General features: G+C 39.1%; 2 protein-coding genes across 2 annotated transcripts in view; both read left to right on the top strand.

Moving 5' to 3' along the window:
- Positions 1–3050: 3050 nt before the first annotated feature.
- Positions 3051–7125, top strand: LOC136841427 (uncharacterized). Its single transcript, XM_067108356.1, has 3 exons — positions 3051–3141; positions 4234–4761; positions 6336–7125. Exons 2-3 carry the CDS (start codon positions 4632–4634, stop codon positions 7055–7057), a joined length of 852 nt encoding a protein of 283 aa, XP_066964457.1. The 5' UTR covers positions 3051–3141; positions 4234–4631; the 3' UTR covers positions 7058–7125.
- Positions 7126–8064: 939 nt separating this feature from the next.
- The window catches only part of LOC136842165 (uncharacterized), a 139371-nt gene continuing 135235 nt past the window's right edge, over positions 8065–12200 (top strand). The window contains 1 exon segment of the mRNA XM_067109526.1: positions 8065–8330. Within this exon segment, the coding sequence (XP_066965627.1) occupies positions 8134–8330 (197 nt within the window). The 5' untranslated portion in view covers positions 8065–8133.

The raw sequence follows: 12200 nt of genomic DNA, 5'->3' as shown, positions 1-12200 counted from the left end.
TACTTAAATTTCATGGTTATCGTTCCCGTTGCCAGTTAGTGGTATTTGGGATGATATGAGAGATGAAGAATGGATTAAAAATCAAATGGTAACGTCTGTATGACTCATAGTTAATTATTTTTTTTATAAGAAATGGGTTTGTTGTCTGTTATCTTTTGAAAGGTCACTCGTGACTTATGCTTTTTAACTCAGTCAATATACTCGATAAGACTAATTTGCAACCGTGATATCTATCATGGCTGCCTATCTAATCATCTACTAACCACTTTGGATCTCGTGATAAATTCACTCTCACGCCATAAAACAAGACTTTAAATAGTAAGCTAATGACAAATGAACATTTTATCCTTTTTGCATTCTCAACTCGGCTTAAAGTGATAGGAAAACAAACCAATAAACCATTTGGGACGAAAAGCCGAGTGGAGCAGGTTCGAGTTTCATGATGTAAAGAGCAGAGTCATTTGAATATGAATCACTAGACCAAGGTCATGTTACGTGCAAATGCAAGACTCAGTGAGTGGATATGAGAGAAATTGGTTAGGCCTAACATGCAAGACTCAGTGAGTGGATATGAGAGAATCTGGTTAGGCCTATATGTGCAAGGACCAGTGAGTGGGTATTTGGAGTGGAGGAGATGTTAGGCCTACTCAGTTCACGAGCAATATTGACCTTGTAGGTGATGCTACATCTTTTCAGTTATAAAAACGAACCATATGCTTTTGGGTGATGCAGCAAAGTGCTAAAGTTCTGTGGAATTCCTATATTGCTATCTTAAAGCATTGAAAATATGAAACTATAATATACACTACCCAAACATGACACTCAAGATATGATTTTTCATTTCCTTTAGCTAATCACCAGTGTTTCTTTGCTTATCAGAAGTCACTCTTTGTAATGATTGTCATTAGCATAATTCTTCCTGTGATATTGATGTAAAAAACTACAATATAGAAAAAATATTGATGATTAGTGTCATGTTTGCGGTAGTGTTGAAGAAAGACGATTTTTAGATTTCTGTAAAATAAAAAAAAAAAACTATTGTGCCGGCTTTGTCTGTCCGTCCGCACTTTATTCTGTCCGCCCTCAGATCTTGCAAACTACTGACGCTAGAGGGCTGCAAGTTGGTATGTTGATCATCCACCCTCCATCATCAAATATACCTCTAGCCTCTGCAATTTTCATTTTACTTAAAGTTAAATTTAGTGCCATAATCGTGCATCTGGCAACGATATAGGATAGACCACCAACCAGGCCGTGGTTAAAGTTTCATGGGCCGCGGCTCATACAGCATTAGGCCGAGACCCCCGAAAGGTAGATCTGTTTTCGGTGGCCAAACCTCTCTCTCTATCTCTCCAATTCTTTGGTGTTAATTTGAAAACTAAGACACCCTCCTGGAAAAATAAATAAAAATACATTTCTCTTTTATATCATAGAAATGAAATTTACCTCTTATCCTGAATGAGGAAATATTCCTTGCAAAATCAATAACTCTAGAAAAACTTCACTGGCATCTGATGTGTGTTACATCATAAATATATATGTATATATATACATATACACATACATACATACACAGGTGGCCCGCATGACTTTTTGTTTTTTTCAGGAGTGGCTCTCAGACTAAACAACTTGGACGGCCTTGGAGTAGACTCTCTCTCTCTCTCTTATCTCTTCCCACTGTGCGTGCAAATCAAGCACCAATCAATGGAAAACCTCTGACACGGAAGACGAATTTCCTTCACTGTCCATCTTGTTAGAATCTTCGCAACGATGAGGAGAAAAAGTGGTCTGATACAACCTATATCTTTCGTATTTAATTTCACCATCATTAAAAAACAAATATTGGTTTCGCGTGTTTTCTTTGACCTAGTAATTATGAGTTATTTGATCGTTTTATTCGTGGCATCGTCTCGTGCTTTCTAAAATATCCTTTCTTTTTGAAAATCTCTTCTCTGGGATCCTTTCCTTTAAGCCTTCCTAAATGATCACTACATTTGGACTTCCTTATGATTAAAGTAATTTTGCTCGTAAGAATGAAAAGAAAAAGAGTATATTTTGTTTTGTAAATCCATACATAGGCATGCACACACACACATATATATTATATATATATTATGTGTGTGATTGTGTGTGTAGCATACTTTTCACTGACATTTTGTTTCTTTATAAAAAAAAAAACTTATGCTCCAAACATATACTAAGATTTAACACAAGCTGAGCTAACGTATTGTAAACCAACCTCGGTCTGAGTCATGGCTAAAGATATCAGTTCGCTTTATCTCGAAATGAATTCAGTTCTGTTACAAGTTGACTTAAATTATACCTATCTTCAGTTAGTCTAAAGCGTAAGGTACAGGTACTATAAACTAACCTGTCCCGACTCCAAAATAAACCTAGGCCTATTCAAGGCTACCTGTCCCACTTTTAGGCTGACTGAACTAAACTGACCTATGCGCTTTAATCAAACCACAAATTAAATTTTATAGATAATAATTAATAGCAAAACACACGAAGATTCTTATAAATTAATTCCTGGATATGCATTTAGATAACATAATAAGCCTTCATAAACTAAAACATGAAGTTAAACAGGTTTCGTCCTAAATACCAAAAAAAAAAAAAAAAAAAAAGCAGCAAGGAGTACATAACGTGTTTCTAGGCTGACACGACATCTTACGTAATTGCATTACGGCCCCCAAAACTCGCAGGCTCCTGTCTAGACAACATTGCACGTTGCAACGGTTCCTCACCTAGTTTGACCTATTATAAGGTAAGACGTATCGATAGCCAGAACTGTGACATCGCGTGCAGCCACCGAAAACTTGCAGATTCCTGTCTAGACCACATTGCACGTTGCAACGGCTCCTCACTTAGTGGAAACCGCATATAAAATGTCAGGTCGATAGCTAGAACTGTGGGTTCCGCACCTAATATAAACCGTATACAAACCAAGGTTTCCGTATATCCGATAAAAAGCATCGATAGCCGTGTGATCCTTAGCCGTTATCCCCCTAGATGGCGCACCACTCTTTGTTAGCCCCGCCCACTCTACTACAACTCACATGGATCAGAAGGGCGCCTCAGACACGGCGTGGCTGTGACTGGGTTACCATTGGCTGTTGCAACTGCCTTTTTATCTTTGTAAGAAGTTTGTTCGTCTGTGAATGTCATTTTTTATACAGTGATTCGTTCAGTGAACTCGTTACGAATTGATTGATACGTCGAAGAGAAGGATAATTTTAGCGCGTTTTAATTCTAGCGAGTTTTTTGAGTGCTGTCAGTACGATAGGCATAATATATCCTGTTTTGTCCTGGGTTTCTAAATATTTCTTTTTTTTTGTGGCGAAAGAAAAGAGTGAAGGTTTAACGAGTGCAAAAGAATCTTTGTTTATGGGAAACCTAAGTTGAATTGTGTAACAGTGAAATGAAACGGACAGTTAGGGAATATAATGTATGACATCCGTCCTGTTGGAATACGGTGCAGCTGCTGTTGTTACCAAGTTTGAATTAATCGATGGCATTCTTTGCTGCTGTGCCCTTGGAACGGAAAGTGAAAATGTTTATATACAGCTTACATAAAATTCAATAGAACAGCAATGTATTTTGACAGGTCACAATTTGAAAAGTGAATTAAAGGTGCGAGAATTGATTTAGTTGTGTTAAAATTATACACGGCTCTGAAATTGGCAACTCTAACGTTTTTTTTTTTTTTGCAACCCCCAATGGATAGGGAGCAAGGGAGTCTCGTTTCATTCTTAAATTTTAATCGTAGTACTCTGCTTTACGTTTTGAGTTTATATGGTTAACGTTGCCCAAGCTATCTGTATTTAAGAACAATGTTGGGGAACGGCTACATAGGCCTATGGTGATTTGAATAATATTTTAGAATTTATGATATTATATATATATATATATATATATATATATATATATATATATATATATATATATATATATATATATATATATATATATAAATTTCTCTTGGTTGATTACAAGATCAAAGTTAGTGTTGATTAGAAAACTGATACATCCTCCTAAAATTCTTAAGGAGGCGTGGAGTAGATTCTCTCTCTCTCTCTCTCTCTCTCTAAGATTACGTCAACATCTCGTGAAGTAAAATGTTAACATTTCTACGTTCATTGCATATATTTCCCGAGCTTACTTGTTTAAGTTCCAGTATTAAAGCGAGGCTTATCATTAAGTTTTATGTCGATTTGATGTTAAATAAAGTCAGCTTGAACAAGAAGACCTGCAGATGATGACAGGTACTCTCCGGGAGTGGTCCTAGCCAGGTACCGTGGGATCCCAAGGTCAAACATGTCGTGTAACATCACGTCACCGACACATCACGTCACGTCAAAGTACGTGAGAATTTCTGACATGTAATCACATGGACTTGTTCACGCCATCACGTCAAGTCACCAGTGAACACGGCACCCACCGTCACTTCACGACACGTTTTCTCGGAAAGAACATTTTGACGTGACTTGACGGTGCTTATGTGGCGATGCCGGACGGTGCTGGGGTAATGTGAACGACTTTCCGGCTCCAGGCGGCGCCACGGTCAGTATCGGGCTGCTCACAGAGGAGAGAGAGTGTTGCAGGTTGGAGTACATAGTTTTGTAAACATGGATGAGAAACTGATAGAACTGGTTCGTGCTTACGAAGAACTGTATGATGTGTCAAACAGGAGGTACAGTGATAATATTTTCAAGGAGAAGATATGGAATCGCATTGGAGGAGAATTAAACAAACCAGGTAAGAAATTTACTTGCATTTTTAATGTTCTGTGATGTAATGTCAGTGACAGTATTATTAGTCTGTTTTGTAGATAGTGAACTCAAGACTTAGTTTTCCTTTTATGATATAGAAAAGCACTTAGGACAAAGACAACACAGAACTCTTACAAAGACAATACAGGACTCTTATCCGAGAGCTCTATGGTTGGCTACATCCGGAAGGGCTATTGAAGAACTGTTTGAATTTCTCCCTCGCGATGAATGCGTTTTGATTGGCGTTGCCACCTCAGCGACCCGTACCAACTAAACTGTCTGTCATGCATGTAGGGTTTATGGTGAGAATGTCTGAATCATTTTGGTCTTACATGAAACTGTGCAAAATGCACTTTTCAAACACATACATGTCTACGTTATCTGGCAGGACTTGAGCGTACGGTGGTATACCTGAAAATTTGGACTTAAAATTCTGAAGGTATTCTCTACAACTCGCCTTGCATGTGACGTTCTGTAATTAAATAAAGTCTTGTACCCACATGACATTCTGTAATTAAATGAAGTCGTTTAAGCATCTCCAGAACTCTGCGATCCTGGATGAGGTCTCATCAAGTACAGTATCAAATGGAAATGCTTCACCATCTACCATTTCATAGGGTGCTGAACAGGCTGTTCCAGGGAGCCCTTTAGCTTGTGGAATATTCAGAACCCCCTTTTCTAAATCCATTCCAAGCGGTGCACTGTAGCCATCACGTAAGGTTCTTTGCGGCGTGCCTTCGGCCCCTAGCTGCAACCCCTTTCGTTCCTTTTACCGTACCTCCTTTCATATTCCCTTTCTTCCATCTTGCTCTCCGCCCTCTTCTAACACTTGATTCATAGTGCAACTGCGAGGTTTTCATCCTGTTACACCTTTCAAACCTTTTACTGTCAATTTCCATTTCAGCGCTGAATGACCTCATAGGTGCCAGTGCTTGGCCTTTGGCCTAAAGTGTATATTCAGTTCAGTCAGCAGGACCGAGTAGCACTATTAAAAAAGTCTGCTTGTAATTAAAAGAACTGTGAGCCACTGATTTGGTGGGGCTTGAATCTTTATATGTTTACCATCTGTGGCCCCTATACAGTTTGGGAAATGCCGCAGATCCCAAAAATCTGTTGATATTTGCCGCCAGGTCTCCTGTGTGGGTGGGGGCATAACTTGAGGTTGCAGTCTCTTGATGATGATAGATAGCTGTGCACACTTCCTTTAGGATATTGTGCACTGCTGAATGTCCCAAGCTATATCTCTGATGCTATCGCCGGTAGCAAGGAATCTGGAAATTTTAATACAAAAATACAATAAAAATTAATAACGCGAAACCACTTTATAATAGTATATTTTTATTTTTAGTCTTGGAATACATATAGACATTAGTACTATCAGTTACACTGTAGTCATAATCCCCATGAGCATACTGTATAAACATATGTAGGCCACATATACAATAACTGTTGATCGGAATTTACAATTCTCTGTTTAAGATGTTTTCGGTGAAATAATACCAAATGACATCTCAATAATAGCCCAATTAATTAATAACCTGATGTCTTGCTTTCCCCTAGGGAGCGAGTGCAAACTGCGATGGGTTTCCCTGCGTGACCAGTATCGAAGATACTTGAGGAAGGTCGCTACGAAGAGTGGTCAGGAAAGTAAAACGAAGTACAAGTATGCTGATGAAATGTCCTTCGTAAAGCCTTTTCTGCGTGAGAGAGAGAGAGCGTCTAATCAAGCAACCGATGGAGCAAGTCTGGATACTGAGGACGTGGAAGACCACGCGGAGGAGGACGATATGGAATCACTACAGCCTAAGAAACAGAAATGTAGCTTTGGTGGAGTAGACCAGCCGTCTATTGGAGAGATGTTTTCAGGACGAGTAGGCAAGCGTGCAGTCAAGACAACAGAGCGTACCTCGTCAGGCAAATCCAAGCCGCCTTCTCAGACAGCTTCTGCCGTGCTAATGAAATATTTATTAGATAATGACAAGGAAAAGGTGTCTGTCGATCCCACTGATCTGTTCTTTAATACCGTGGCTGCTACGGTAAAGAAATTTTCACCCTATCATCAAAATATTATCAAGACCAAAATTTTTTCACTCGTGTCAGAGTACGAGATGACACAAATTTTAGAGCAAAATCCACACGCCGCATCGGCTACACCAACACCTGGGTACACTACAGTACTGGCCACAGTGCAGAACACTATCGCAGATTCACCATACCCTTCACCATCATCCTATTCACACCACTCAGGAGAAAACATGGACGACCAGCTCCAGGACACGTAAGGGGCATTATACGCACCCCATTAGAACATGTTCTGTATTAGCCTAATGCACAAAATAAAAAGAAGTTCGTAATAATACTGTAGTTTGATACTCACCTTAGGCACACAGCCAGTTTTTCTTTGGGTGGTGTAGCCTCCCGAATAACGAGTGTTCTTCTTGAGAAGATCTCTCTCTGCTTTGCCAAGCAGGTACCAGTTGAATTTAGATTTTGACATTCTAAAATACTGAAAGAACTTGTAATGGGTCTAGTATTCACTTTTTGTTTTCCTCAATGCTTCGTGTACACGCAGTTGCTTCTCTTCATCTAAAAGAAGCGCAATTGATGCAAGTTTTTTTTAAAGCTAAATCCATGAGGCGCCATGACGACTGGGAGGTTGAGCACGAACTGAACAGGATCGTGATGGATGTGAATACAAGGCACGGCTGATGGGACGGTGACGTGACGTGATGTGTCGTTTAGTCGTTAGTCTTTTTTTTTTTCTTTTTGTGTTCCTTAGTCTACGGCAACTTTTCAAGTGACTGGTTCTCCTCCTACTTTTGTTGTCAGTATTCTCTCTCTCTCTCTCTCTCTCTCTCTCTCTCTCTCTCTCTCTCTCTCTCTCTCTCTCTCTCAGTTGGAGTTCATTGTTAGAAAATGTTGAAAAAGGCAAGATTATTATATAAGATTTTAGCAAATGGAAGCAAGAACCATTAAACAATTTGTGTCAGTGAAATGATCAACCAATTTTATATTTCAGATTAACTTTTTAGTTTATAGTGACACCAATTAAGTTGTTTTTAGATACGCTTGTTTTTAAAGCCTAGTAACTATGCATTCCTTGAAGTCGTAGTGATGTGCTTATTTGTATTTTAAACTGTAAGTATTATAGTGGACAATGAGTGCTGAAAACACTGGTTGTGACAGAGAGGCAACGCCTCGTTCGCCTTAACCACTGACCTCGTCAGAGGCCCTCCGGAAGTGCAATTTATAAGACTATTGAAAGAAGAGGTAATCATCGTCATTCGTCATTCAAGAAGAAAACCAACTCTAGTAATAGTGGCTCCTCCTCCTTCATAGATTGACATTCTTCCTCAACATGGACACATCCACATCCTCAGAGGAGCTGGACTCCTCCCTGGAAATCATCTCGGAGGACCAGACGCTGCTGACGGCGGCGTCGACGCCCCACCGTCCCTCCCCCTTCACCCTAAGGTCGCGGTGCTCCAGTGAACGGTGTCCTCACGGCACCGGAATCCAGTTCAGGTCCAGGATTAGTCCGTCACCAAGCAAGCAGTGAGTTGAAAACATTTGATTTATTTGTTTATTTGTTTATTTATTTACTTTTTTGTGTTTACATGTTGTATGAATGTTTTCCCTCTTTGTTTTAGACTCATAATACTCCTCCGTTTTAGTCCCCAAGGCTTTGCTCCAAGATAGAAGGGTGCGTTCATTATCGTTCCGCAAATTATCGTTTAAATCTATAATGAATTAAGTAATTCATAAAGAAATATAAAGATTATTTCAAATAATCTTGACGGATGTAAGTATGTGAACTGTCATCGTCTTGACAAAAATGATTGATCGGTTAATTAATCTGCAGAAATACAGTTTTCGTTTTATCTGATACCATAATGAACGTTTCCTTCCAGGTAAGTTAAGTCATATGGTATGGAATTTTCCGCTTTGTAATTTCTCTCTCTCTCTCTCTCTCTCTCTCTCTCTCTCTCTCCAGGAATGTTTACCTTACCTAGACTTATAAGCAATGTCTGCTTCTTAAACAGATCTAGACTTACGTAAACATTAAGAGAATATTAGGGAAAGAAATTTTTTTTTCCGTAAGAGAAACAGGAATCGGGGAATTCAGGGTCATATTTCAGGTCACTTACGCCAATTTAGGGTCACATGTAAGGTCACATAGGCCAATTCAGGTTCATATTTCAGGTCATGCCAATTCATGGTCATATTTCAGATCATTTATGCCAATTCAGGGTCACATTTCAGGTCATTTATGCCAATTCAGGGTCATATTTCAGGTCATTTATGCCAATTCAGGGTCATATTTCAGGTCACATAGGCCAATTCAGGGTCAGATTTCAGGTCACGCAAATTCAGGGTCATATTTCAGGTCACATAGGCCAATTCAGGGTCATATTTAGGTCACTTACGCCAACGCCAATTCAGGGCCATATTTCAGGTCACTTAGGCCTAATGCCACTTTTGCACGCTGTTCTACATTCTGTAGGCTTTACTAGACAAATAGTCCACTTTGCAGGGTACTCTAGACTATACTAAAGTACTGTAGGTACCTCGAATTGTATACTAGGGTACACTGAATTATATACTAGGGTGCCGGGGTACACTATTCATGCTTCATCTGCTGTACCGTATACAGAGACTACTGCACTATCTAGTTATGAAGGGCGTCAGTGAAGGAGTGGTGAGGCTTGGAAAGGATTGGGTTTCCTTCACTCCCCCCTTTCCATCCCTCCTTTAATCCTATTTTCTTCTTTTTCTTTTTTTTGTACTCTTTTGTGTGGGGTTCAATACACATGGGGCTGGAGGGTTGTTGGGGCGCAGTTGGTGATGCGACTCCTTACGCTAGTAACTTCTGTCACATTTGATGTTCTGGATATTTTGTGATAGATTGTATATTATGTTACGTTATATAACTACGTAATTGTTCCACTCTCTCTCTCTCTCTCTCTCTCTCTCTCTCTCTCTCTCTCTCTCTCTATTAGTCCCAAGCTTCCCCCCCGTAATGCTTATTTGCTCTGCTCTCGATGGGACAGATTACAGGCGCATCGAGTGGTCTTATTTGGGATCGAATTCCTTATTTGCTATTAGCCTAATGCGTCTAATGCATACTTTTACGAATACATGCATACGTTTTTGTTATTCGTGCTTATATCTTTCATTTAAACATTTTTATCCCTTGAAGACATGCGTATCATCATTATATATCATTATATGCACATTTATCTATTCATTTTATTCAAGAGACATCATCGATCTCGATTTCATCATTAGAGATGAAGATTAATATAGCACTGAATGACTCAAATAATGAAAAACCACCTCTTGGGGCGTCATCTTAGCTGCTGGGAAATTTGGTGTCATTCGATATGGTTTTGTGGCGTCACTGACTGGTCATTATTAAAGTAGATCAGAGTTCCATGGTTACTTACAAGCCAGTCGGCTACTTGTCACTTACGCGGTGAGAAATTGTAGGTTTTTAAATTGAATTTTGAATTTGAAAAGTGCAAGAGTAGCCCAGTTTTTTGCGGCTAAAGTTTCTAGACCTATGTTTAGGGAAGCAATGGATGTTGAAATTTGTATTTAATTTATATTTAGTTTTGTGAGTTATATGCAGATATCTGTTGCATTACGTAATCTTTCGTGTACTGTTCTGTTATTTGAAACTATAGGCCGAGGGCAAACATTTCTCTTAATAAAATATAGGATAAATGAGGCTAGGCCTATAGGGAGTCTAAGCGATGCAGTTTAATGACAATTTCGTTTGAATTCTTTACTGCCATAGGTATTTTTGTTTTGTTTTTATGCTAAAAGGTTGATTATTTCTTATAAATAATTTATTTATATTTATATTACGCTCTTTTAGGCTAAATAGGTTCATCGCTTGGAATAACATTGGGTGGAGCTTGCACGGTATAGGCCTATTGTTTTTGGGGCCTGTTTTCATTCAGCTTTTAAACTAGAAGATCTTGATTCAGCCTTTATTTGACCGAGATCGTATTTATCCAGCGTTTAAAGATTCAAAAACGACAATACAGAATTAGGCCTATGTTGACGAAAGTTCGCACGCATCCCTTTTCTAAGTTAACTATATTAAACCGCAGAAGAAGAAGAAAAGAGAGAGAGAGAGAGAGAGAGAGAGAGAGAGAGAGAGAGAGAGAGAGAGAGAGAGCCTGACCGCAAGTTGACGTCCTAGTTGGTCATTTTCGATCCTTTTCAAAGCGTCTAGTATTTCACTTGGGCGGGATTTAGGACATGGCGGAAAAACTACGCTTGTTTCTGGCCGAGTTTTTCGAAGGAACGTGACTTGTTTCACACGTGCCGTTGAGGTTAAAGCCAGCCAGTGGCTTTCTGCTTTACCTGCCATGACCTGTTCCACGCGTGTTGGGTGACTGGTCATTCTGGTTGCTCTCTCGTAGCTTATTGTTATAAAAGAAAGAAAGTGTATTAATGATTTTTTGTGGTTCTTTAATAGAGAGAGAGTTGGTGATTATGTGTTACGTGGTAGAATAGTGATTTGGGATTATGTGGGGGCCGGATTGGATCATTTTTTGCTATGTTTAATAGCTGATAATTCCTGCAGCGTCTTATAGGACGTGAATCTTATTTGACGATAGGCCTAAAAATTGTCAAACCTAGAGGGAATGGATAAAACTAAGTACATTACATTTAAAATGTCTTTTCTTTCATAGGGTCGTGCTTTTGCCGAAGTCTTATGCTTCACCACTAAGTTTTAATCAACGAAGGCTTTAGTAATATTTTTTTCATATATTTTAAAAAATATGTAACACTTAATCTTGGTCTCCGGAATCTATTAATAATAGGATTACCTTGCCTTCGCTTAGTCAGTTTCCTTAAGGTTTAGATACGAAGTCATGTCATTTTAATCAACTCTTTGCATCAAAAAAAAAATTCTACGCGCTTATCTTGGCTTTATTAGGAAAAACTTGGGTATGTCATTAGTCTACTGTAGAAAAAATATGGGTATGTCGCTAACACATTATCGACAAAGTCTGGGGTAACTATAGTTATATTCTCCATTCGTAACCATCTAGGAGTCTGTGCTGTGCACCAGTACTCTGTCTGTAACCCAATAGAAAAAAGTCAGAAAAGGGCATAAGGAAGCAGAATTGCTAGTACTCGCAGTCAAGGAATCATGCTTTTAAAACAAAGAAGTTGACCAGACTCGGCCACTTAGTTTATCAACTGTGTGTGTGTGTGTGTGTGTGTGTGTGTGTGTGTGTGTGTGTGTAAAAGATGTTTTCCATAAAAGGGGCGTTGTTGCTTCAGCGCAAAAAGGATATGTTTTACTGGCACGAATTTTTTTAAATTTTTGAGCCAGAGCTGAACCACCGCCTAAGTTTGGTTGTGTTGAAAGCTGTCCGATTAGGACGTGGTTGAAATCAGCCT

Source organism: Macrobrachium rosenbergii, chromosome 9, assembly GCF_040412425.1.
Source record: "Macrobrachium rosenbergii isolate ZJJX-2024 chromosome 9, ASM4041242v1, whole genome shotgun sequence".
NCBI classification, from domain to species: Eukaryota; Metazoa; Arthropoda; class Malacostraca; order Decapoda; family Palaemonidae; genus Macrobrachium; species Macrobrachium rosenbergii.
This window is presented reverse-complemented; position numbering and strand designations above follow the sequence as displayed.